At 41.4% G+C, this 27,008-nt stretch overlaps 1 protein-coding gene across 11 annotated transcripts in view; it reads right to left on the bottom strand.

Annotated features, from left to right (window-relative positions):
• The window catches only part of SMOC1 (SPARC related modular calcium binding 1), a 276,577-nt gene that overhangs the window by 110,877 nt on the left and 138,692 nt on the right, over window positions 1-27,008 (bottom strand). For 7 of the 11 annotated variants that reach the window (XM_040332421.1, XM_040332422.1, XM_040332424.1 and 4 more), the window contains exon 4: window positions 2,644-2,761. In XM_040332421.1, the coding sequence (XP_040188355.1) occupies window positions 2,644-2,761 (118 nt within the window). The remainder of the gene's footprint in view (window positions 1-2,643; window positions 2,762-27,008) is intronic. The other 4 variants (XM_040332423.1, XM_040332427.1, XM_040332429.1 and 1 more) reach the window with 1 other exon arrangement.

Raw genomic sequence — 27,008 nt, 5'->3', positions numbered from 1 at the left:
CGATTCGCACCGCATTGCTGTGCAGATCACCTGTGATGTCTGTGCGAAGCAAATTCAGGCATACAAACGGTGTGCCTAAATTTGCATTGCATTGGGATCAAACACTTTTTTTGTCCGCACCGGAATCAGAGCGCAGAGTGTGAACACCCCTGCGCTCCGATTCTGCCAATTGTGCTGCGTTTTACAAACTGCTTTTGGGGTGTCGTTAACTTTACATACACTCAACAATCAGTTTTCATGAACAGTTTGCGATTTTGATGCAGTGCGAATTTGCAGCGAATTCGTGTGAATTCGCACCGCATTTAGTGTGAACCGGCCCTAAGCCCAGGTTTGCATTGAGGGCGGGTTTGAAATCATGTGAGTTCAGATGAACTTGCACGATTTCAAACTGGCAATGCAGTCCGACTTCGGGGGTCATTTGACAGACATCTGTGCGGATTCCTGCACAGGTGTCTTTTCAAATCACCCCCCGAAGTCACCAAACGTATTATAGTAACTACATTTGGAAATCTGTGTGGCGCTGCACTGTTTCGACATTGCCAGCAATAGCCACCAAATTGGCATGTGATTTGGCATGTGAAATCACATGCCAAAGGAGAGAAGAGAGAAGGAGAGAAGGGTTTTGTTTTGCTTTAACCTTGACTGACCTCTGCTGGTAAATGTGCTCTTTCTTCTTTATGATATGTTCTGAAGAGCAGGTCACCAACATTAGGATTGATTTACTAGAACTGGAGAATGAAATATCTGGTGCAGCTGTGCATGATAGCCAATCAGCTTTTAAATTGAGCTTGTTCAATTAAGCTTTGACAAAAACCTGGAAGCTGATAAGTTTCTATGCAGAGCTGCACCAGATTTTGCACTCTTCACTTTTTGTAAATCAACCCCATTGTTTTTTTTAACACCATGACTGTCCAAGCCTACACCTGGACCATAACATCCGACCCATTAACCAATACCGAAACCAATTACAGGCATACCTCACTTTAAGTACACAATGGGGTTTATTTACTAAAGCTGGAAAGTGCAAAATCAGGCTTACTTCTGCACAGAAACCAATGAGCTTCCAGGTTTTATTACCAAAGCTTATTTGAACAAGCTGGGGTTAGATGCTTATTGGTTTCTTTGCAGAAGTGAGCCTGATTTTGCACTCTCCAGCGATAGTAAATAAACCCCATTGTGTACTTAAAAGTGGGGTATGCCTGTAGCCTCTTTTCAATATGTCACAGTTCAAGGGTACTGGTTTTTAGTGATTAGTATGTGTACCCTAGAGAAAGGGTAGGCAACTTGGGGTAGGCAACTACATTTCCCATGAGGCATTGCAAGGCTGGCAGTTACAATTACTCCCACAGGCACGATGGGACTTAGTTTTGCAACAGCTGGAGGGCCCCTGGTTGCCTAGAGGATGCTTCTCACGTGATTAGGTGTATTTCTGCTTTTTAGTAATTTTTACCTAACAGTTTGAGATTCTGGTTAATTCCAAACAAATTAGCAACAGATATCAGTTTTAAATTTGACCTAATTGTAGTGTACTAACAAGTCTACCCCTGTCAACAAATACTTGAGAAAAGGTGACAAGCAGGGGTGGTTAAAATGTACCAATACCAAAAAGGATGTGAAGACATGGTAAAATGGGTTGTTAATAAATGTATCCATGTCAAGTACTTGAAATAAGTTTTACCAAATACTTTAAAGCTCAATCGCAGCTAAAACTTTTTATTTTGTTTGGGATACAGCCTCAAAGGGTTGTCTTCCAGGCTGGCCATAGATTATTTCTCTATCTGCCCCTGAGGCTGATTAAAAAAAAATGGATTCCCCCATCCACACAAGTGAGGTGGATAAGGAAATCGTCCCCTTTGCGCTATTGTATTCTGGCCGCCAAACATGACCCATTCAAGTGATTTAAGCGCATTGCAACATGCATGATTTTTTTTATTTTTTTTGGTGAGGAGGTAACATAACACCCCCTGTCAAACACCTGTGAAACCAATTCAACATGGAGTGAACGTGACGCCAAGGGCTGCCACAAGTATGAAAGAGCCCTTAAAGAAACTGGTCATGACCCTGAGCTATTTCAACTGATCATTTGGTAGGAAATGCAAAATCAAAGGTTGTGATAAGTAAAAACTGTATGCCAAAATGATCAGTAAGGTTTTAGATATGGGCACCAGAATTTATATGCAAATGTTGACTTTTCTTCTAAAGTCAAGCTTCATTCCACCTTACCAACTCTCAGTTGGTCAAAGTGGCCACCTATCAAAAAATTTAAAGATCATTAAGCAGTTTTTGTATTTTTTACTATATGTTTAGTTTGAACTACCAAGTTAAAAAAAAATCCTAAGGCAGATGTGTTCACTGACATGCACACTAGAACACGTGTGTCAAAATCAACTAACACAAATGACTACTATTCAGTACAGTCATCTAATAGCTACCTTTACAGAACAATTCAACTAAATAAACATTATAAAAAAATATAAAATACAGAAATGCATTTTGAGGCATTTTGTAACTGAAAGGATCCTGAACAACCTCGGGTTATGAATAGGTTTAAGAGGATTACATTCTGAAGAAAAAATTCATATCTCAGCAGTAGCGGAGATATCCTCATTCGTTTCAACATTAGCAGCCATGTAATGATATTACCTAGGCTTTCTTCGATACCTGAACATACAGGAGTCTTGTTCTGCACAGAGGAGCCACTGACAGGTTTACCATCAGGTGTAACGCACCAGCAATATCCTGTGTAAGTGTGACATTGCACCTGGCAAAAGAGAATAGAGACATTGTTACAAGACTACAATTTATACATTGTATTGTACTTTCTAATAGTGCTTTTGTGTTGGGCATTAGACTGCCCTTTAAAGCATAAGTTCACATTTATGAGAAAAAATACTAGCTGCACATATTTTCCAGAAAAAAACAAATGTGCATTTATAATTTTTTAAAAGCATTGAACCCCTGATCAGCATGTATAATGTGGACTCCTACAGACATGTCCTCTGGCTTTCAGCCCGTACCTCTGTACAGGATTTTTGTTTAAAAGGACATGTCAATGGACTATGAGAGCGCTCATCAGCACCCATACAGCCCATTGAAACTACAAGTCTTTGTAGTTTATTTAATCACAGAAAACTGTGAATGAATGATGTGGCTGTGTTGGCTCTGTCAAAAAGTGACAGCGGGTGCTGGGACAAGAACTCCCACCTGCTGTCATGGGGGAAGAGGGACTGGTGGGAGAGGCAGCAGCAGCTGGGGCATGTTACATGTCCTACCCTAAATACGGGTGGAACATGTAACATGTTTCAAAGGTGAACATATCCTGTAAAGGGAACCTGTCAGACAGAATTATTGTAGATGCCATTAACAAATGTTATGCTCTGGTTTTGTCATTCTTATTCTTTTATTAAGTGATTCTGGGACCTAGCACATGTATGCCAGTGAATTTCTTCATGCTTCTTCTGGGCCATAAAAGGTGTTTAGTAAATTAATTTAAGAATTCATCCCTGCTTCCTAGCACCTAGATTCACAGGTACTGCTAATGGATTGAAAGCTAACAAGGTCTGCAGAACCAGTCATTTTGCACTTCAAATGTGCTAAACTAAAGTATGCAAGTGAGGAATTGCCCAAAAGGGTACTCACAAACTGCTGCTGGAACAGGAAGGGTTAATGTAGGTCTGTGACTCTATCACTAGAGGCAGCAGGGAGCCCAATGCACCCAGATGATTGTGGAGGTGGTGCAAAGGCAGAGGCACATGCCCAAGGAAAATGGTGTACACATGCATAGTGAGGCAGCCTAGAAAAAAATTTGTGTGGGCACAGTAACGTCTAAAGACTCACACAGACTCAGGAGAGATCTGTAATGGTATCACTTTTAAAGTTCCCACCACTTATTATGCATGTGAATTTGTTGCAGCCAGTGCTCCAGACATTACCCTCTTAGAGGCACCAGTCAAAATAAAAAATGCCACTAGGACTCTGTATAAAGGGAAAAGCCCTGACTCTCGGTGACTGAAGTTCAAAAACTGCCCTGTGGTACAACATATTAATAATAGAGGACAGGGGGCAGGATAGAGTGGACATGCCCTATCCTGATAATATTCACCCTAATGGTGGGCAATCTTTCTAAAGAGTAGCGTTCCATCAGCATGCACCATTTCCCTGAACCTGTAGAGTGCTCTGTGTCTAACCCAACACATTACAAACTAGGTGTCAAGACAAGTGTCTGATGCGGAGCCCAGTGACCTCAAGAGAATTAAAGGCTGGCCAAGCTTCTTCTTCCCAGAGGGGTCCATGTACAGCCCCTGTGGCAATATTGAACACAACTGACCCAAGAAACTGCAAAATAAGTCCCTTCTGGTCTAGCAGCAATTGTGAAAACTTGCTAAAAGAAATAAAATCTTGCTTCTCTCAGTAGAAAGAAGATGTACATCTCCTAGAACACTAGCAAAAAACTGAGGCATGCTGGGAGTGGGAGGGGATACTGGAATGTCCTTACAGCTATGTTTTACCAGTGTCCAATCTCCTGAAGGCAGCAGCATATCTATATTTACCTGAATGCTCATCCTGTGTTCTGTAATGAACGATTTAGAAATGACATTTTTACATACAGTGTATTATTCACACACATTAATAAGTACATATCTATTTGTACATAACATATACACATATTGGTATAACGCAGATAAACAATAAATGAGTGGGCTGATCTATATGAGCTCATTGAATATTTATAGTCAAGTCTGTATTGTCTCTTCAGCCCCTGTTCACACTATTGCGATGCGGGAACCAGCGCCATTTCAGTTTTGGTTTGTTTGGTTTGGTCAGTTTACCGCTGTTATGGCAGTACTTTGGTGCCACTAGCGAGGTGCTTTTAACCCCCAGAAGGGGTTAAAAGTGCCTGCTTAGCGCTGCTTTTAAATTGCTTTTATAGCGCTTTGAAAGCGGCGCCCATTCATCAATGGGCAGGGGCGGTGGAGGAGCGGTGTATACACCGCTCTCCGCACCTCCCCAAAGATGCTGCTTACAGGACTTTTTTTCCTGTCCTGCAAGCTCACCGCCCCAGTGTGAAAGCACTCAGGCTTTCACACTGGGGCTGCAGAAGAGGCAGTTTACAGGGGCTTTACTTGTAAAGCACCTCAGTGTAAAAGTGGTCTAAGTAAGCTTGTGCTGAAGGATATGGCTGTTATGGAGTTGTGCCAGCACAAAGCACAGCATCATGAGGGACGCAATAAGCATTTTCACTGTCAGAAAAGGGTATTTTAATATAGTTTGCAAGCAAAAATTAGCTACATGACATAATGTGCAAGGTTACAGTATTATAAGGTCTCTTGCACACTGTACATTTAGCCCCAGTGCACCAGGCTCTGTCATTTATCCGCAGGTGGGGAGCAGAGGTGCACAGCCTGACAAACTCTGTGAGAGGCTGACAGCTGCTGCGGCTGGCCAGTGCACCAAGCGGTACTTACATTTAGGTCAGTATGCACCCAGGGACGAATACCCAAAACTCTGCCTTTCATGCAGTCATTTATGGCCTTTTACTGTCCTAAACAGGAGCACCACTGAGTGCACCACCTAACCTCATCCAGCAGCTGTCAGACTCTCATAGCCTCTCTCACCTGTGCCCTACATCCACAGCTAAACACTCACTGGGTATCCAAGGACACATATGTGTCTGAGCACGATCTCATTCTTTGGCATTCATTTGCCATAATTTTTGGTATTTATTGCATCAAGGGGCACCAGGTGCAGGGGACTAAAAAAAAAATACCAGATCAAGACAGGCAGATGTTACATTTTTTATGTAATATGTACTGCAAATATGGTGATGTTTAGTAAGACCTGGGTTCGTCATTATATAATAGGCAAGCAGGTGGGTGAGAATGAAAAGAAGAAATGTGGATTGTGGCGCTGTTCCTCTAGGCAACATTCCTTCTTTTCATAATATCTATACTATAATATCTAGGTGGCAGTATTTTGTGGAGGCAGCCGTTTCTCTCCTCTCTTACGCTTAGTATTATTATATAATTTTTTTCCCTCTGCCTTGAATACTTCCTTGCGCGGGATCACACACCTACTCTTTTCAAGCATGTGGGTGAAACTGGAACAAATATGCTGTATAAATATGGAAAAACTATTGAGTGGAAATCATGTAGTGGGTAGGTGATTACCAATAATTCCTATTTAATGAAAGTGCCACACTGACAATTATATTTCTATCGCTACTCACCTCATATCTTGGCAGACCTTGCAAGTGGACCTAATATGCCTGAGCAGCTGAATAAGGGATTATCTAACATCCAACAATGGATGGACTCAAACAGGCTAGGCCTTAACGCCGACAAAACTGAGCTTTTGCTGATCGGCCCACAGGCCAACTCTACCTGCCTGGCCATCCTCGTTTGGCCCTGCCCCAACTCCAGCTAAGCAGGTAAAAAATCTGGGTATAATTTTTGATGCTGAACTAAGCTTCGTACCTCACGCAAAATATTGCATAAAATCAGCCAACTATCATCTGCAATTATTAAGAATCTCTTCACTCAGCACAACCGTATGATCTTAGTTCATGGACTTATCCACTCTAGGTTAGATTGTTCTAACGTTTTCTTTCTAGGGCTCCCACAGAAGTGGATAAAACGATTGCAGATTACACAGAATCATGCTGCAAGACTAGTCACAAACTGCCCAAGGCGGAATCACATCTCCCCGGTGCTTAATAATCTACACTGGCTCCCGATAGCAAAACGGGTTGAGTTCAAGGCACTCTGTCTGGTGTTTCGGGCCTATTGGCAACTAGGTCCGATGTACTTATCGAATATGACACAACACTACTGTCCACCCAGAGAGCTTCGCTCGACTGACGCCCTGTTAGCAATTATTCAATCTAGTCGATCAGCTTCAAAAGGTGTCCGCCGGCTCCAAACACTGGGGAACTCTCTTTGGAACCAGCTCCCTCATCAGCTCCGAGCATCCTCCTCCTTGATGGCCTTCCGTAAGGGCTTGAAAACACTTCTTTTTTCACAAGCCTACAGATAGAGACTTGGCCTTCCAAGCCCTTAGCAGGACGCTGCCTTAATCCCAGGCTGCGGTCCATGGTCACGGAGTAGGGTTAGGCTTTTTGTGCCCTGACACCCCCCCCCCCTTCTTCTTATATTTCTGTTTATTTCTTGTCTGTTCCCCTCTTTTACTTAGATGTCCTAGTTTCTTCTTTTTGCTCTTGGGAACTGGATACCCCCAGCTTGTTGGTAAGCGCTTAGACGCGAGTTTCACAACTCGCATTCGGCGCTCTGTAAGTATTTATTCCAATCCAATCCAATCCAATATGCAACACACTGATATCAATTCACTGTTAATGAAAAGGCCGGGTTGCAAGTAAATGTAAATGTCGGTAAACTGTAAAAGATGGCAAATGACGGTGGATTGCAGGAATCTTAAAATAATCTTCAAATGCTCTATAAATAGGCTCATTAAACATTGGCCTCAGCTTTAGGCCTGTAGAATGGTTATGACAATTGTCTAAAGGTGTATTTCCGAATGACACTATGAGAATGGAGGAGATGTTGGCTCTTGACAATGATACCTATGATAAATATAAACAGCTGTGGCTCACCTGGCTCCACTTCTCCTCTTCTGATGCTTTGTTGAGCATGTTGTCACCCGCAACATGATCGTTAGTGTTTTGTTCTATACCCCGGGACGGGTTGAGGCCCCGATTCGGGATCTCTCCCTGTAGATACACCCTCCCTCACCCTCCCTCCAGATTGTCCTGTCGGCAGCCCACACTCCCCCCCCTCGAATCCCCTCTTACCTGTCTCTCTTTCGCCTCCCTTCTCTCTCCCCCTCCTCCCTCCTCTTTCCCCTCTCATTTAAATTTTTTCTGTATTCTTGTTCCTCTCCTCCTCCTTGTTTCTTTTTCCCTCCCCCTTTTTTTTTTTTTTGTATCAATACCGTAGTTTACAGTCGCAGCTCTGCTAAAAGAAGAGGCCCTAGCTGTCGCACATAATTTCTTTTATTATTGGTTTATTTTATATACAGTTGTTGTCATACCTATTGTTATGCTTATCGGTGGAAAACTATCTGTGGGCGATAGCCACTTGGCTGACTCTTCCCCCCAATCATTATTGTGACTGTATGCGGACTGTGCCTTCTAATGTTTATTGTCCTTTTTCTGTTTGATATGTCGAAATTTCCAATAAACATATTTTCAACTCTAAAGGTGTATTTCCCTTGCGCTGGAGAGATTTCCTCATAATTCTTGTTATGTCTTTAGTGATAGGAAGTGAAATAATTGACACTTCATGCAATTAGAGTGACAAATGTGATTTATATGTGGGCATATAAATACAAAAAGTTAAATTTTCTGGAGTCAGGTCCACTTTCTGCCACTACAGCTTGCTACACCACAAACGATCTTATGCATATGGATCTGATGGGTACACTGCTCACATTGGTTTATGGAGTGTTTCTCGTTGTAATCATTTCTGTTACTTTAGTAAAACTTTTTCTCTTTTGGTGATAAAAAAGTCTGGCTCCAGAATAATGTCTTCATTGCTGTTTTATCTTTTTTATGAAGTAATCTATTCCCTATGTTGATACACAATGCCCCTGCAAGTAATAATGGATGCCTCAATTGGTTACAGAAAGAGTAATTTGATGCTCTCTGATTATCATGAAAAAATACAAGGCAGGATCAGCCTCAAACGAAACAATTCCAGATTGAGTGGATTATTAACTATTCCTTATACTCCAGGGATAAATTAACTATCTTCTCCCCCAGGATCAATTTTCCTCATACACTATATTGTTTCCAGAGATAACTTTTTTTTATCTTAAGGTACCAACTGATAAAAGATGACAAAAAAAAGTACTGTATCTCTTATTTTATATAAAACAAATATAGGTAGGTAGACCTAATTTTGAAAAAATATCCCTGGAGTATGCAAACAACTTGCCTGATCACAAATCAGGTTGGAGATACCCTCCTTCAAAGTAAAACTATAGGTGGATATATAAGTATGAATGGCCCCTTGGCCTATCAACAAGGTCATTTACTTACCCCTACGTCACTCGTCTGCGGGGACACACAGGCCTAACCCTTGTGCAGTCCAATGGTGTTACATCCCATCTGCTCCCTCATAAAACTCTCAATCAGTTACCACTTTTATGCTATGCATATTCAGCTCTGGCCACACACATGGAAGGTTGCTACAATGGATCACATAATGAACCATACCATTAAAGGCTCCTGCCCCCTCTCAACTCACAATTTACCAGCTGTTTAAAATGCACAGGTGACTGACTGCCATTTGTACAAAATGTTAGGAGGCCGGGGTGTCAGGCCTTTTTGCCATGCGTAAAAAGTAATAGGACAGTACAGTTGACCAGAATGCTCAAGCACTTCTCAGATAAAATAAAAAAGTTCTGGACACGTAGGCTGAACCATCTTTATGTATTTCCATGCTGAATGTTTGAGCTTTACTGGAATGTACGTTTAAACAAACATAAAATAATAATAAATCACTTGATTTTAAGAAAATGGTTATAAAAAATATTAGGATAGGGGTGCCAGGTTGAACATTAATAGTCACCAAGGGGGGCAAATACCTATGTCGTTAGTCTTAATATGTCTGCATATTTCCTTTTCAGGGAACAGTTGAGAAAGTGTGAGAAGAGTTCCAGCCTTATTCCTGGCTAACGTGTGCATATTCTCAGCATGCCATCTACCAAGAGCCCCGTGTAGTTCCCTCTTCCAGAATATTAACACATTTTAGGAGGTCATAGTTGGCTATTCTATATTTTTTATTATCATGATTTGTATTCAGATTTTTTGCTGTATATCTTGTTAAAATTTATATTATAAATTGTATTTATACACACAGTGAACTAAAGAATGCTGGGAAAAACGCCATAGAGTAATTGTTTAACACAAAGAAGGGTATTGGGAGAGATAAATGCTTTCTCTTTTTTAACTGTAATGCAGTCAAGTTTACTGCAATGGAGATCTGTGAAAGCACTCAGAAACCTTTTTAGGTGCCCGTACAGGCAACAACTAGTGGCCAACTGGGTGGTTATAACCTCACCTGCCAAAAATCTGAGAGTACATATTTGCTCAGTTGTAAAATGCATGTTATATAGTTAAGGGGTGCACTGGCTTTCTTGTGCCCACTGTTATTTTTGACAGGGCCAATCTGGAAGTTTCAACTAGCTAGCCAAGTTGTGTCAGACAGCCCAATATCCTCATGTGCAGTTAGCTTTGGCCTGGCCAAAACTTCTCATCTTCAGCAGGGGACCTAAATGGAAACCTATCTAGGCATTCAAATGGTAAATATCATATCTAACCAAGGCCAATGTTTGCTACATGCTGTAACTGTCTACCTTTTACTAAAAGATGCTATTCAAAATCACATCATCACATGTTTGTCTTCATTATTTATCTTTTACGAAAGATATTCAAACAGATCTTTACAGGCATGACAGGTCAATCCAGGAGCCAAAATATGAGACAATTATTGGTAGACATGTGCACACTGAAATATTTGTTTCGAAATTTTGTTTTCATCCGAAAAATAAATGTATTTAGTTACTCCCGCAATAAGTTTTTTATTTATTTTGTTTCGTTAAAAAATGCATTAGTCCGAAACACAAATTATTTAAGGTCGAATATGTCATTGAAGGCTTATGCTGTTGAATGTTCTAAGAAGATTCGACGGAGCAGCTAAACTGTACGATGCTGCAATTGTACATTTCTGGTCGAATGTTCCTCCTACAAGCTATAGAAGAATTCTAATGTTGTATGACACTAGTAATAATTATATTTATAAATTATTACTACTAGTCAACCAACATTCAAATTCTTCTATAGCCTATGAGCCGAGCATTTGACCGGAAATGTACGATTGAGGCTTTGTACAGTTTAGCTGCTTGTCGAATCTTCTTAAAACTTTCGACAGACACCATAAGCCTTCAATGACAGATTCGAAGTTTGTATGTTTTTCGCTGCTTCGTCGAACCTTCGTCGTTCATGTCGAATGGTCTACCCCAACACTGTCTCTATAATGTCAAATATTTCCTCTCTATGTAGAATAATCTTGGACTAATAGAGTTAAGGTTAGGCACATTCGATGGCAGATTCTATAGACACAGATTGCTATTGTCAGCGTCATGTCGAATCTCCTATCTATATTGAACTGTTGTAGCAACGAAAACAAAAATAAAGCATTTTTTTATGTTGGATCTTTCGGATTATGCGCGTTAGTTTTCGTTTGTTAAAACGATAATGAAAATACCCGAAATTCGGACGAAAATGCATTCGGACGAAAACTAATGCACATGTCTAATTATTGGTGGTTAAGATCTATTACTGTATTACCTTTATTAAGTATTAATGATGCAAGGTGAATAGAAGTACACAGTACCCACTCCCCTTCTTCCCTTGTGGTAGTGCTTTATCCTAGGCATTTGGCCAAAGCAGTTGTATGGGATAGTGAAAGAGTCTATATGAACTGTTGCAACTTGACTCTTAAAAAATGCCTTTCTACCCTGTAGAAGGAAGATGCTAATACTACTTCTCAGAGCGCTCCAGTCATGTGATTTCCCCAGCACCAGCTAGAGGGGAAAAGAGATCGATCCTCCAGTAACCGCTGCAGATCCTGTGGGGTGACGTCACCCATAGGCATACTATAGGCATTCCATTGTAAAATCACACTAGTGTGAACCAAGCCTAACTGAATGTAGACACAGCAGCTGCACATCCGAATTGGACAGGTGTGTGTATGTTGGTGTGCGATCTGTCTGCCTTTAGGGCTGCACACCCACTACTATCTGTCAATGTGTGGCTGTGTCTGTATAGCTACCACACAGCTCCAGGCCACTCTGAATGCCTCATTCAGGCTGTATAGGCCTTGTCTCCCATGTGAATAGAGCCTGGCATTATGCACTCATCCATTGTTTGTAGTGAAAGGAGTGTGTATAACATAGGGGGCTTGGATGGGGGATTCATCATTGTACTTGGCTCCATCTGTATACAGTGGTCAGCTGATGAAGGGATTGTTGTCCCAGCAGATCTCACCTGATGACAGCAGTGTGTGCCAACATCTTATTGTGCCCTGGCTATAACAATGACATTTCTGTAACACTTTACAAGGATTCTCAAATAAAGAAAAAAAAATGCTTCTGGTAGCTGAACAGATAGTGGGGCAGTCAAGTGAAGGTACATATAAGACAAAGAGAGGCTGCAATAAAGCTCCAGGTGATAAAATAGCTGTACTGAAGATCTGGTGCTGGTCCAGTCTAGGCACTCCAATCTTCAGAAATATAAATGCTTTAATCGCAAAGCCCCATGCATAACATCACTAGGCCACGATACAACAAAACTATAGCAGCAAGGTGAAGGTACATGTTGGTGGGAAAGTTAGGTTTCCTTCTACAGACAATGCCCAATTTTATTTTATTGTAAATAATCATATATGCAATTTTTTTTTTAAAACTGCTTTTAACATAGCTAGTAATTATATTTATGTGCAAGATTACATATGCTTCCCGCTTCATAGCAATCATGTATTATTCCTCTCCCTCACTGCCAATCAGTCTTTTTCAAATTACATTTACTCTCCATGGTAAAAGTTTCATCTCAGCAGTTGTTAAGAATAGATGTTGACTGACTGCCAGGGCCTGGACTTACCATTGGGCTTGACTGGGCTCAAGCCCATGGACCCCGCCCAATAGGGGGCCCCGGGCTCAAATGAGGCAACCCCCCCATTCGCGGCAACCCCTCCCGCAATTTTGCGGCAATCCCCTGTTCAATGGATGTCCCCCCCTGCTCAACAAGTCGGTGCACTCTGCACCCCCCCTCAACAACTTCGATAGTCCGGTCGGCGGATACAGAGCCCCCACCCCCCCTTAACATCTCTGATCGGTCGGCGGTAACAACCCAAGCCCCCCCCGCGTCTCTGCTCCAGGGGGCCCCTTTGATTATTAAGCCCAGAAGCCCCCACCACCCTAAGTCCTGCCCTGCTGACTGCTCTATATACAAATCAGACAACATCAATGTTGTTCTAATCATTGAGTTGTTTTATATACGTATAGCCACTAGAATGATAGAATCTATAATGAGCATAGAAAATGCAATCATAAAAATAGAGTACAGGTATGCTAAAATGTGAAAGATATCTTAAAAATTACATTCAGATAACGGTTACAATAATAACTCAGGATGTGATAAAAACAAAAATTACAACATAGTTCCCCCTTAAAGCTTAAAATTAACTTCTATTGTGTTGAAATAAATCAGTGTGAAATTTCTGAGAAGCGAAGACACCCCAGCACGATTGTTCACTGTTTTCAACTTAGAATCTGAATCCTATTGGTTTGACAGCAAACCCTTCGCTCTCCCCAAGGTGGCAAAGAATTTCTGGATCTTTTATGATGCTTTTTTGAGGCTGTGAATATTTCCAATCAGATGTGATATTCAAGCAATTGCAATCCCAGCAGTGAGTGTTTGTTTTGGGACAGGCTGCCTTGCAAGGCAGTTGGCTTAAGGTAATGCCAAAATCAAATGTCAGGGGCCAAAACTAACAGAGTGGCTTACATGTTTTCTTCTTATCTGCCACACAAACGTGTACATAGATGATTTCATATTTAACTTGTTTATAATAATGTAAATATATATTAAATAAAAATAATTTTATGGGATATTTAAGAAACCACTGAATCTCCAGGGTGTTTAAATACACCATCTTATTAGGCCAGGGTAACAATAAAAGTATACGTAATTTATCTGCAGAAAGCAAGAAAAGGAAAATGTTTTTTTAAAGATCAGATCTGACACCTGTGAAACTTTAAAGTGTAAATCAACCGTTGTGATAAATAACATTTTAAAAAATGGACTTTAGATACACAACAATATTTCTGAAATGTGGTTGTGCTACACTTTATCCTGAGACAATCACACACTGGAGTCAGCTTGAATCACATGATGTGTGTGGGAATTTCTAGTTACCTGCAAAGTGGCCCTGAGAGATGTGGCCAGGGCTGTTGCGACAGGGCAGGCAAACCAAGCAATTGCTTGGGACCCCGAGCTGGCCTGCTACCCCCCCCCCTCGCTCACTCGTAGCAGCCAACCCCCCCCCCCACTTCTCAATTTGAAAACAAATGTCGTTGTCCATTTTGCTTGGGGCCCCCAAATTCCCTCAAATGGCCCTGGATGTGGTGCTGGGAGATAAAGAGCATTGGTCCTCAACTTTGCTCTATTCCCACCTCACTCGAATCAGTGATATAGAACATTTTCTTTAAAGTGGGCCTAAGTTAAAATTTTGACAAAAATTTGAAAAAATTTCCACACCACTGAATACTTTTACCTGTCATTAGGTGCAGGCTCTCTCTGGGTCATCTTGGCTGTTGCCTTCTATGCGTTTTTAGTACAGCTATGTGTAAGGAAGAGGCTTTAGTAACTGCCTTAGTAACAAACAAATGGCCCCTGCCCCCAACTATAAATGGCTTTCACAGCAAGGAGCACATCGAAGGGCAACACATGCAAGACAAAACCAGAGAAATTCCCTGCCTTGCCTAACTGAATAAGGGGGAAAGCCAATAAAGTAGCAGACCTAAAGTCAAAATTTTAATTCAGATCCACTTTAAAGTGAAGCATAGCCAAGCTATGGACACTGACACATTTACATATTATTAATAAGCCTCACTGATCTCTGTAGCTGTTGACACTGTGGATCAATTTATCCTGAAAGTTCACAAATGAATCACTGAACTTGTTCAAGTTTCTCTTTTAAAAAGCATGTCCAGTTAAAAGGGATCAAGACACTTGATAAATAATATCTACTTAGCGGATTATTTTACTACTTTGACTTTTGAAGTCGAACAACTAAATGAAATACAGTAAAACCTTGCATTGCAAGCATAATTCGTTCCGGAAGCATGCTTGTAATCCAAAGCACTTGTATATCAAAGCAGATGTTCCCATAAGAAATAATGGATACTCAAATGATTCATTCCACAACCATTTATTCATAAGTCCTTCAGTTTATAGTCTATATAAAAAGATTATAGCAATGTGACAGGTTGCGTAACCATAAAATGTCCATCCACAAATGGAAGCCTCCCCAAGGGGATTAGAAGCAAAATCTAGCAGGATCTACAGAGTACAAAAGAGAAGAGAGGTGCCTCTAAGTGTAGCAATATGGTTACATTTAATGAAGGTACAACATTTAGCAACTTACATGGTTGATAATTAAAAGAGGCACATCTAAGTATTCAGTCATCTGGGGTAAAGCTGTCCACATAGACCATCACCCGCACCCCTGGCTCTCACTGCTATTAGTCTGCATTCGTGACCGGGAAGACTACCCTGCAGTAGAGCGATCTGAAAGCGAGGTGTAACAGAATGGCCCGGGACACCCAGAAACTTTTGAAGGATGTGGGGTACACCTGTGCCAGTGTCACTGATGACTCTTGGGTCTAGGGTCATCCTATGTCCCTTTTGGGCATAGGGTGACTAATTATAAATTACATGAGATGGGACATTACTGATAATTCATGTATTGCAGGATATCTTGAAATATTACAAGTTGTTCTGAACTCAACAGGTCAATAGGCTCTGAAAGACATTTCATTGTCCATTGTGTGATGCTGTGATGCTAATACTGTGTTGTGTCTATTGTATTGATTAAGTCTGGAAGGTCAGATGTCTCCTTATAGGGGTAGGGAATTAGCATGTCAATTATGTTTAGTAAAGGAATGTGTTTGTGTGAAAAGTCTATTGATGATACTATGTGATAGGAATAGCAGGTGAGAGTCATAACGCCTGACTTCTCAGCTGTAGTAATTAGGTCATGTTAAATGGGTGCCAAAAACGTCTGACATAGAAATGTGTATTATGCAGGTGAATCACTTAGTATCGGAGTCCGGACGTTTGGGGAATAATTAACTTCTCTGAAAAGAATGTGATTGAAGCCCCATTGTGTGATGTGTGGGTGGAGAGTTCCTTTGGTTACTGTAACATATTTGTACTGCATATAAGAAAGCTAAGGAACCATTAAAGTTCATTCATTTGACTCAGAACACAGAGCGTATGTCTCGTCTCTCTGAGGGAATTCTTTAGGATCGTGTCTGTTGGATGGTTGGAGTGTCAGATCGTAAACGGTGGTGACCGTTACACAAGGCTTGAACCGCTCGTTGAAGGGACGACATCAATGGCGGTGAGGAGAATGGTCTATGTGGACAGCTTTACCCTGGATGCCTGCATACTTAGATGTGCCTATTTTAATCATCAACCATGAGAGTTTCTAATTGTTGGACCTTCATTAAATGTAACCATATTGCTACACTTAGAGGTGCTTCTCTTCTCTTTTATGCTCAGTTGTGACATGACACTACTCTTATATCAAGACATTGCTTGTATATCAAGGCAAAATGTATTTAAAAATGTCTCAAACCAAGGTTTTTCTGTACATACGCGAGAACTTGGTCAAAAACATTGGTCTATACCCCACTCTACGACTGAACAAGGAGCACACTGCCAAAGCCGTCCGTTTGTTCTCTCCTCTTATTAGCATGTGTCAGCACTGCAGCAGAATTTCAGCCAACCCTTTTTAGTTTTGGGTATATTGTTAAAGGGTACATCTGCCTTTTTCTCCCCCAAGAGCCTGCAGAGCTTTACAGAATAAATGTCAGGCTCCTGCAGACACATACTCTAGCTTTCTGCCTGTACCTCTGCACAGGCTTTTTGTTTGAGAGCTGGAAGAAGTGTCAGTGGACTATGGAGAAAGTGTGAATGGATTATGAGGGGGCTCATCAGCATCCTTGCAGTCCACTTAGAACTACAAGTCACAAAGCGGTGGCAGATGTATTTTCTTTATCTACAGATCTCAATGAATGAATGATTGAATGAGACAACTGTGCAGGAGGAGCCCCGCACAGCCACGACGATTTTAAATGTGACAGCGGCTACAGGGGAGAGGAACCACCACTACCATTCATGAAGTGGAGGGGTTTTGGGGAATCAGGGGTGAGGTGATGGAGCCAAAATATTGGAATGATGTGTAACATGTTCCAAACATGAACTTAGCCTTAACGTTTTCAAACCTCTTTTACAATATTATGTCTGTCTGTCTGTGTTCTTATTGGAGGAGATTGTGGTCACTAACAAATTATCCGATCTTTCCCCACTCTACTCTACAAGTATGGTTATTTTGGTGTATGTATTTCATTTGGAGATATTGCCCCCACTTTCTGTAGTTTCACAAAATAATATTCCCACTTTAGCTGCAATGTCCATGCAGATTCTATATTTTATGTAAACAGAGATTTGATATCAGCAGAACATCTTTGACTTATTTGGTTCTTTATCTTACAAGATCCTCCCTAGTTAAGAATGCTTCAGAGTAACCCATCCTTAATAATCCAGTACATTATAAATTCTATTCTACCCCGCCTAAAAGTGTTCATAAATCATGCATTTTGGTTTAAAATATTCAATTCTTCTGAAGGAGGCACAGTCAGACTACAGCGCTCTAGGAACTACATCTCTCTGCATTCCACATCAGACAACTCCTGCCAAGGAAGTAAAAGTCCCAGAATGCGATATTACTAGTATGGGCAGCCTATGTTTTTCTGCTCTGAGACTAAGATAGATCTGACTGTTTGGCAATAAAGTATCTGAACTTTGGCAAATCATTCCTTCTGCCCCCATGACCATCAGTTACAGCTGTTCTGATTTCTTAATCTTAGTTCCTGGAAATCTCCCTAGTTTTTTAGTGGATGTAAATGTTGTACTGAGAAAAGTTACAAGTTTGGTTTATTGTAGGTGTTTTTGAGAAAATGTACTTACCCTGCACTTTCTCTTCTAATATGCCACTGGAACCCAAAGAAATACCCAATTATTTCAGATATGCACAAACACTGGAACTCCCCCTGCCTTCATTGAAGTGCTTGGCGCCTAAGTGGGTAGGCACTAGGCCCAAAGGAGTTGGGGGGGGGGGGAGCATGAACATGCTGCATAGAATTCAATTAAATGTAAACTTACCCTTGACTGGTAGCAAATTAAGGCAATAGAGGACTGAATGGAAGGTAAGTGAATTACTTTGTATGGGAAAAGTACAGGTTTGTTTTATTAAATTTGACTGACTGGTTCAGAAAATTCCTAATTTTCTTCACTTTATAGTAGGGCTGTTATTGATTAAAATTTTCGTGTTCGAATAATTTTTATTTATATTTTAATTAATTATAACGCACATACATTTTTCGGATCACCACCATATATATTCCCCACTTTAATATCCACAGACATCTCCCCCACTGTAATAGCCACAGACATCACCCCCACTGTAATAGCCACATACATCTCCCCCCACTGTAATATACACAGACATCTCCCCCACTGTAATATCCACAGACATCTCCCCCACTGTAATATACACAGACATCACCCCCACTGTAATATCCACAGAAATCTCCCCCACTGTAATATCCACAGACATCTCCCCACTGTAATATCCACAAACATCTCCCCCCACTGTAATATCCACAGACATCTCCCCCCACTGTAATATCCACAGACATCTCCCCACTGTAATATCCACAGACATCTCCCCCCACTGTAATATCCACAGACATCTTCCCACTGTAATATCCACAGACATCTCCCCCACTGTAATATCCACAGACATCTCCCCCACTGTAATATCAGCAGACATCTCCCCCTCTGTAATATACACAGACATCTCCCCCACTGTAATATCCACAAACATCTCCCCCCACTGTAATATCCACAGACATCTCCCCCCACTGTAATATCCACAGACATCTCCCCACTGTAATATCCACAGACATCTCCCCCACTGTAATATCCACAGACATCTCCCCCACTGTAATATCAGCAGACATCTCCCCCTCTGTAATATACACAGACATCTCCCCCACTGTAATATCCACAGACATCTCCCCACTGTAATATCCACAGACATCTCCCCCACTGTAATATCCACAGACATCTCCCCACTGTAATATCCACAGTCATCTCCCCCACTGTAATATCCACAGACATCTCCCCACTGTAATATCCACAGACATCTCCCCCACTGTAATATACACAGACATCTCCCCCACTGTAATCCACAGACATCTCCCCCACTGTAATATCCACAATCACCCCCACTGTAATATCCACAGACATCTCCCCACTGTAATATCAACAGACATCTCCCCACTGTAATATCCACAGACATCTCCCCATATGTAATAATAAGGCTTACCTGCAGGTAAAATTAATATCTCCTAAACCTGTACGGTTTAGGAGATATTCCCTATGCATGCAGCCGCTGACGTCAGTGGTGCATGCACTCTGCATTCCCCCAGCTTAAGGTTCAGCAGCGTTGCCTGACCTTGCCGGGAAAAAAAACTCCAGCGCGCATGAGCGGGAGTGACGTCATCGTGGCTCCGGCCACTCACAGCACCGGAGCCGCGAACACGGAAGACACGCCAAGGTCAAGATATCGGCTCCCTCAGCGTGGACCGGGCTCCGATACTAGCATACTAGCTCATTATGCCTTTGCCTTGCAGGGTTTTTTTTTCCTGTTTTTTTATTTTTGGGTGCGGGTTTACTACTGCTTTAAGTAGACTGTAACTACATCATAACTGATAATGCCTGCGCATCTAACCCTCCTCTAGTGACAGTGGCCACCATAACTTCCCAGATTTCCCTGCAATGTTAATACCAGCCTCCAAAAGTGATATTTTATTCCACGCAGTATCAGAAGATAATTTGGATTTATCTGTATTGTGGAACAATTGTGCTGGCCTGCCTCAAGGCCCATGTACACAAACAAAAAGATGCATTGATTACACATTCCTGTCACTCATAAAACACTCACTCACATATGATGTTCTTGAGGTCAGGGCTGTATTAAGATATCATGTTCCCTTTAGAAGACCTGAATAATGGCTCCCTTTTTAAAGCTCCACCCTTGTGTCATTTTATTATTTTAGTACAAATTCCTGAACTATCAGTGAATGCATTTTTGGGAACAGCTTGAGGTCTGCTTTTTATACAACCCTATGTTTTAAATATATAGAACATTAAACAGGAGAAAAAGAAATATGTTTCTTAAACTATAAGAAGCCCTCTGACTCCTCTAGCATCCCCTTCCTCTGCACAAAATACAGTTAGACTGTTAAACAAAAGAGGAGAACAAAATAAAATTTTCAGGACTAGACCCCCACGAGACAATGATTCATTAGTGACCTATGAAAAACACAACCCGTGATAAAATATATTGCCTTAAAGTACAAAAGCTAAGCATTTTTAAAGCCATAAATTTGAAATTACAGTGGACTGCATGATGCATTTATATTGGCCCATCTTTCTCCCTCTATGTAGTAGGTAATGGATTACAGGTTAATTCAACATAATATGTGCAGAGTAAGGTCTTGTAGGTGTTGTACAGTGCAATGGTTAGGTGGCTCTTTAACATTCAGGTGTTTAAAAAAGAACTCCAGAGTTACAGAAAAAACAGGAGTGCCAATCCAATGGTTTTGGAATGTAAAAAAATGACCATCCTTGTTGATGGTCAATAGGGATGAGTTTGGATTTTATCTGAACTTGGGTTTGGACCTAAACCAGAAGGAAATTATGACCCCCGCCCATTGCTGCCCAATCAACATTGGCCAGGTCAATGACTTCAGGGGGCTGCAGATGAGGGGCAGGGAATGTTGTTGCTGCAGCTGTTTAGGTGACCATGGGTGAGAGCGACACCTTCTTTCGGGATTTGGTTCAAACCCAAATTCAAGTCCATTTTTGTTTTTATCCATAACAGCACTAAGAGCCTTAATGAAGAGAATATGTGGAGCTGTTGTCTTGGATTTTCAACTATATATTAGGACTTAATATTACCATTATTTTCATTTTTGGACCTCTATTTTCATGATTTTTGTTTCCATATTGGTCCAGTTCTTTCTCCTTCCCTCTCTCAGAAACTGCACAGGTTTACTATTTATGGTTTCTATCTGGTCTCCCTAAACATGGCCACCGTTGGTGTATTGAGCCATGTATGTCCAAGCTGTGATGTAAACATCCTGTTTTGACGTGGTTTTACTTCCTGTGGATGAGAGAGAGGCTTGGAGTGCAAGAGGAATAGGCGTTTCTATCCTGCCCTCCCTCCTATATAAAGAGGATAAGATGAGCTCTGACCACGCCCCTGACGACGTTCCATTGGACGAAACCCCACTGGAATTCTGACATCACCACACTGTCACGTGTCGACTGCGGCCATCTTTGTGGTTGGAAACAAATGCTATTCATGACAGACTGCAGCCTTTGGCATGCCTGTTTTTATCTGACAAAATACTAGAAGACCCAGCCATCTATGATCCAAGTAGTTTCGTGGCGCTGTGGACATATCATGCTTGTTTGACCACCTGTAATCCAGTGGTCCGTTTTCTTTGGTAAGAGGTCCAGGGTGTTGATGTTCAGTGGAGGATAATTTCATGCTCACCTGATTGTGTCTTTGTTTACACCGTGGGTGGTTACAGCTTCCTTTCCTGAACAAGGACTTTACTATAAACACTATGGGCTCGAAAGCCCTGTACGCACGGCCGGGAATCCCGTCAGGAAAAAACGTTGGTTTTCCTGACTTTTGGCAAGCTTGGCTTGCCAAGCCATGCATACAGACGGCCATTTAAAAGAACCGCCATTCTTCTGAATGGCAAGAATGCAGTGACGTCATCGACTATGACAAGCCGGCGCTCGTCACATTCGATGCCGTTGCCGCCACCTTGCTACACCCTACACTATGCCTTGTATGCTACCGCACATGCGTCGAAGGCTTATCGAGCATGCCTTTGGACAGGTAAGCATACAGACGACCAGTTTTCTCAGCAGCAAACACTCTGCCAGGAATTCCGACGAGAAAATAGAGAGCCAGGTTCTCTATTTTCCCGTCGGGATTCCCGGCTGTTTTCCTGATGGGAAAACTGCTAGGTAGCATTCACACGGCCAGGATTCCCGGCCAAATGCTCTCCTGGCAGTATTCCTGCCGGGAAAACCGGTCGCGTGTACGAGGCTTTACCTTTTATGCTATTAGCGCTGCATACACCCATTTTTTATATATTAGGATTACTTATAGGCCTGAAATTACCCTCCTGTCAGTTTGGGTCAGATTAGGTGATGAACTTGGGTTGTTATATACACTCACCAATGGCCAACTTTTCTATAGAAACCTAGTTAGATTTTAATAAATGACTGTTATTTCCCCAAGATATGACTGGAACAGAGGAAATCTTACTGCCCCCCCCCTTTTTATATATACAATACCAGTTCAGTTGATCCATTCTCAAGCTAGCCTTACAGTTCGTTAGCTGCTGGAGATTCCCCGGTTACTTTGGATTTGTAGATAAAAGGCCAGACAGGTTTATGCAGCTAGAACAGCTAGACTATACAGAAATATTCAGATTAAAGGTGCAGATGTCAGAATGTGAACATTGCTCACAGCTTATGCCAAGATAAAGGGAATATGCTGCAAATATTTGGCAAAGAATAACCAGAAGGGCTCTTATCACAAATTCTTTACAAATTAATTACAGATCAAGCAATAAAAATGTCTTCTGCAATAACTCTTCCAAGGGGACCTGCTCTGAAGAAAGCTGGATGATGAAGATATATTTTATGAAACAAGGAAACTGCCAAAGTATGTCTTGTTTTAAAACAGACTCCCTACATCCAGTGTGTCAATGATTTTAGGCTTAAGATAGCAGTGATTCCTCAGTGCTAAATCTAATTTAAAGGAATCCCAGCAGTCCCAGAGGTATTAAAGGTATACACATCTTCAGTTTGTTTTATTTTTTTGCTTTTCTAGCTTAAGCAACAGGGGAATGTATAATCTGAGAATAGATTTAAATTGATAATAAAGCTTCAGTTTTTTTAAAACATTTTTCACAGCTGACTTAATCGTTTACTGAGTATGCAGCTTACAATGTAATTCTTGCCCATTTTCCTGTTAAAGCTGGTGCTATGCTCAGTATTCCTGCTCCTTTCTCTTGCAGCACCCTACAGAACCACCGTGCAGGGACTAGAGTTGTCTCCCTACACTGTGTACATCAATAGAAACGCATAGCCCTATAGCAGGGATATGCAATTAGCGGACCTCCAGTCCCATGAGGCATAGCAAGACTCTGACAGCCACAAGCATGACACCAGAGGCAGTGGCATGGTGGAACTTGTAGTTTTGCAACAGCTGGAGGTCCGCTAACTGCATATCCCTGCCCTATAGCCTAGGATGGCAAGTCACTCCTCTGCTCCTCCCTCCCCCTTCTCAAAAATAACAAACCAACTGTAGACTGCACTGTCCATTGTTAACTCTTTCCTGTGAAGACCAGAACTTCAGGAGAGCAGGAGCCAGCAGCACTGAAAGTTGAACAGTGCAGGTACTGGGGAAAGACATTTACAAATGAACGTTCACAGCATCTCCCCGCAGGGATGTACTCCCAAGGGAGGGGGGCAAGCATGCTGACTAACCCCCAGCCAGAACGGCTTGGATGATTGGCCAAAGCTTACTGAGGAGGAACAGGAAGTAAGAAATTCAGACAAAGAAAAAAAAACATTTAGACGGGAAATCGAAGGAAAAGGTAAATGAACCAACAATGCACTAGCTTAAAGGAACCTATTTAGAAAATAAAAAAACAAACCTTTACAACCCCTTTAAAGTCATTTTCCATTGGAGGAATTTCCAAAGTTTCACTATTCATCGGAGGACTTTATATATGTCACATGATTCACTTATTGGGACTTGTTATCATTTGTATTCATTTATTTATTTACATTTATATTTGGTTGATATGTTAGCTCCCTTTTTCATTTATTTTTACTTGTGGGTTTTTCGCTTTGAGTTGCAGTTGGAGTTTTTAGGTTTGTGTACAGCGCAGTGTTTTTTCTTACAATAGTAATATGTTTGATATTAGCAATAATGGTTCACATGGGTCTCAATTGAATTGTAAGGATTACTTTTGAGAGATAGTAGAACTACTGTATCCTTGACCCATATCTATATTGTATTAAAGCATCACTGCAGTAGGCACAGGCTCCCTTTTCGTCATAGTAAATTATCAGCCTCCAGTCTTTAATGACCCAAAATTCTGTATATGATAATAAGTGATTCTGGTGCTTGCAAGTGTTATTGCTCTCTACCTAACCTCTACATGACCCTTATAGCAAGCAATGTTAAAATCTACTGAATCGCTGTTTTTTTTGTTTTGTTTTTTGTTCTTTTTTTTATCAGACCAAATACAGCAATAAAAAATAGGAGGTTATGTGCAATTTAAAGGGGCATTCCAATGTTTACTTATACTTTTCATCCAAAAGCCCATGCTGTGGTCTAGTCAACAGTGCTTGTTTTATTTCCACTGTGGTCTAGCCTATAATGTTTTTGCTTGTTTTAAATCTACAAAGACTACATTATTATTTTTTATTAATGACATAAGTATCCCCGTAAGCATAAATTACCACGTTAACAGCCTCTGTAACTTTTCCTGCAAAATTCTAGTTATGTCTGAATAATCTTAGATGTTCCTTGGAGGCCTATAAATATTGATATCTCCTGTTCAGAAATACCAGTTTGCTTTTTTAAGAGATCCCTAAACTGGACACAAAATATTCGCTTCGTCACCAGCTCAGCAAGATTTGCTGCTCTAATGTTCCCTTATGTAAACAGCACTGTACGGTTCTCCATATATCACTAACGTTCCTCCGTCTGGGTGAAAACCAAGTCTTTCCAAAAGTCTTTCTGTGGTTTTAATCCTGTGGTGTTGAATGGTACGTGATGGGTTACACATGCTGAAAGGGTCTAGGAAAATGAATGTATAATTAGCCTGACAGGGGTATATCTTAAATATAGCTCTCTCCAACATCAACATGTTTGACTAAACCAGACGAAAGACCATGCTAATTAACATGGTGCATGAGAAACCCCATGTTTTCTTAAGTGTATCTCTTTTACCTAAGCAGTAAAAGAAAGCCTACAGTACCAAACCAGGGGTGGTCATATGAAATGTAAATATTCCATCATAATAACATTACTGGTAACACCACACTTCCTGTGATAGATCATATAATCATGAAAGTGACAAGAAGTGTAGCTAAAGTCCCCTTTGCCCAATGCAACAGCGAACCATGCTCATGTGGCCGTTCCTTATTAATAACAGTATTGACTGCATACAAGGGTGGGTCGAGCCAAAACTGGTAACATTTATAAAAAATAAATTTTTAAAGATGGTTTCACTAAGTATTCAGTTTCCTCAAGAGAGTAACACGAGAATAGTATTAAAAGAAAACAAATTATACTTTATTGGCGTTTTAGAAATTGGGCAGAAAGGGCTGTCATTCAGTGAGTAAAAAGCTTTGCCAAAAATGTATGCAACCACAATGCTTATGGTGATATTCTTCCAACAACCGTAGAAGGGACATAAAAGGGATTTTTCTGTTTTCTCCAGAGTTAGGGTCCAGAACTGTGCTCCTGCTAGCTGTTTCAGGTCCTGGGGTGTCGATCAGGAACCATCTATGTGATTTATGATTAAACGATCTCCATGAACAGCAAATTATAATGAATATTCCTGAAACTTGCTGCAGATGTCTCAGGCCTCGTACACACGTCAAGGAAATAGAGAACTTGCTCTCTTTTTGGCTAGTCAAGTTTCTCGGCAGTTTCCTCGATGAAAATGTACACACGACCGGTTTCCTCGGCAAAAAAATATCTCCCAGCAGGTTTCTTGCTGGTTTTTGCCGAGAAACTCGGTCGTGTGTACGAGGCCTCACAGTAATGTCCTGCAGTCATATGCTGAACTGTTTAATTGAAATACATTAACTATCAATGCACAAAGTCCAGCTTTACATTAGATCAGTAGTACAGGCAGTACTATTTAGGTTTATTAATTATTACTGATTAAATAAATCTTTGCCCCTAATAATCTGATTCATTGTTAGTATAAAGTTAATATAGATAGATAGTCAGGGATGCGCTGGTCAAAATACAGCTGAAGCTCCAAGGCGCACATAAATGTGCAGACACGCACACATTCGCCACTGATACTGTCACCAAGTGGTCTATATAAGTTCAGCAGCTGCACTAGTGGGTTGCTTTCTGATTTGCAGCTATTACCTATTTCCATATCTACTTCTGTGCCTGACTTCTGTGTTTGACCCGTCCTAACCACATTACGTACGTTACCTGCCCTTACCTAAACTTTCTTCTGGACTTTGTTTACCTACTGCGCTTCTGCCTTATCCTGTGTTGCCGACCTCTGCCTATATCCTGACCATTCTCTGCCTGCCATTTTTGCCTGCACCTGACCAACCGTTGATGACCTGGGCTTGTCTTAGCTTGCCTCCAGATTTCTGTCTGCCCTGCTCTGCATACTGCCTGTCTTCCCGCTGACTATTCGTCTGCCATGTGCTGTCAGTCTTCCTGCACCTGCTGCCAGCTGCCGCCTACCAAGCATCTGCTTTTACTGCTGTCACCTGCTGTTCCAGCTTTCCGGCCCAGCTCTGGTGATGCACCTGCTTACATCTCTGCAACCAGAGAAAGATCATACAGGCACTCATACCTCGCCACTCTCTTGCAGTGGTCACTGAGCTGTTTTGTTTGGGTACAGTGTAGCATGACCGCGCAATTGCCATTCAAAATGCGACAGTGCTGAAAGCTGAAAATTGGCTTGGGCGGGAAGGTGCGTAAGTGCCTGGTATGGAAGTGGTTAATGAAGGTACAATATTTAGCAACTCACATGGTTGATGATTAAAGGAAGCACATGGCACTGGCATCCAGGTTAAAGCTGTCCACACAGACCATTCCCCGCACCGCCGGCTCACACCGCTCTCAGTCTGCAATCGTGACCAGGAAGACTACCCTGCAGTAGAGCGATCTGAAAGCGAAGCTTGAACCACTCATGGTGTGCAGTGTGGAAGGGATGACGTTGATGGTGGTGGGGAGGATGGTCTATGTGGACAGCTTTACCCCGGATGC

Source organism: Rana temporaria, chromosome 13 (genome assembly GCF_905171775.1).
Source record: "Rana temporaria chromosome 13, aRanTem1.1, whole genome shotgun sequence".
Classification (NCBI taxonomy): Eukaryota; Metazoa; Chordata; class Amphibia; order Anura; family Ranidae; genus Rana; species Rana temporaria.
The sequence above is the reverse complement of the archived record's forward strand: the minus strand, read 5'-3'. Positions and strand labels throughout refer to the sequence as shown.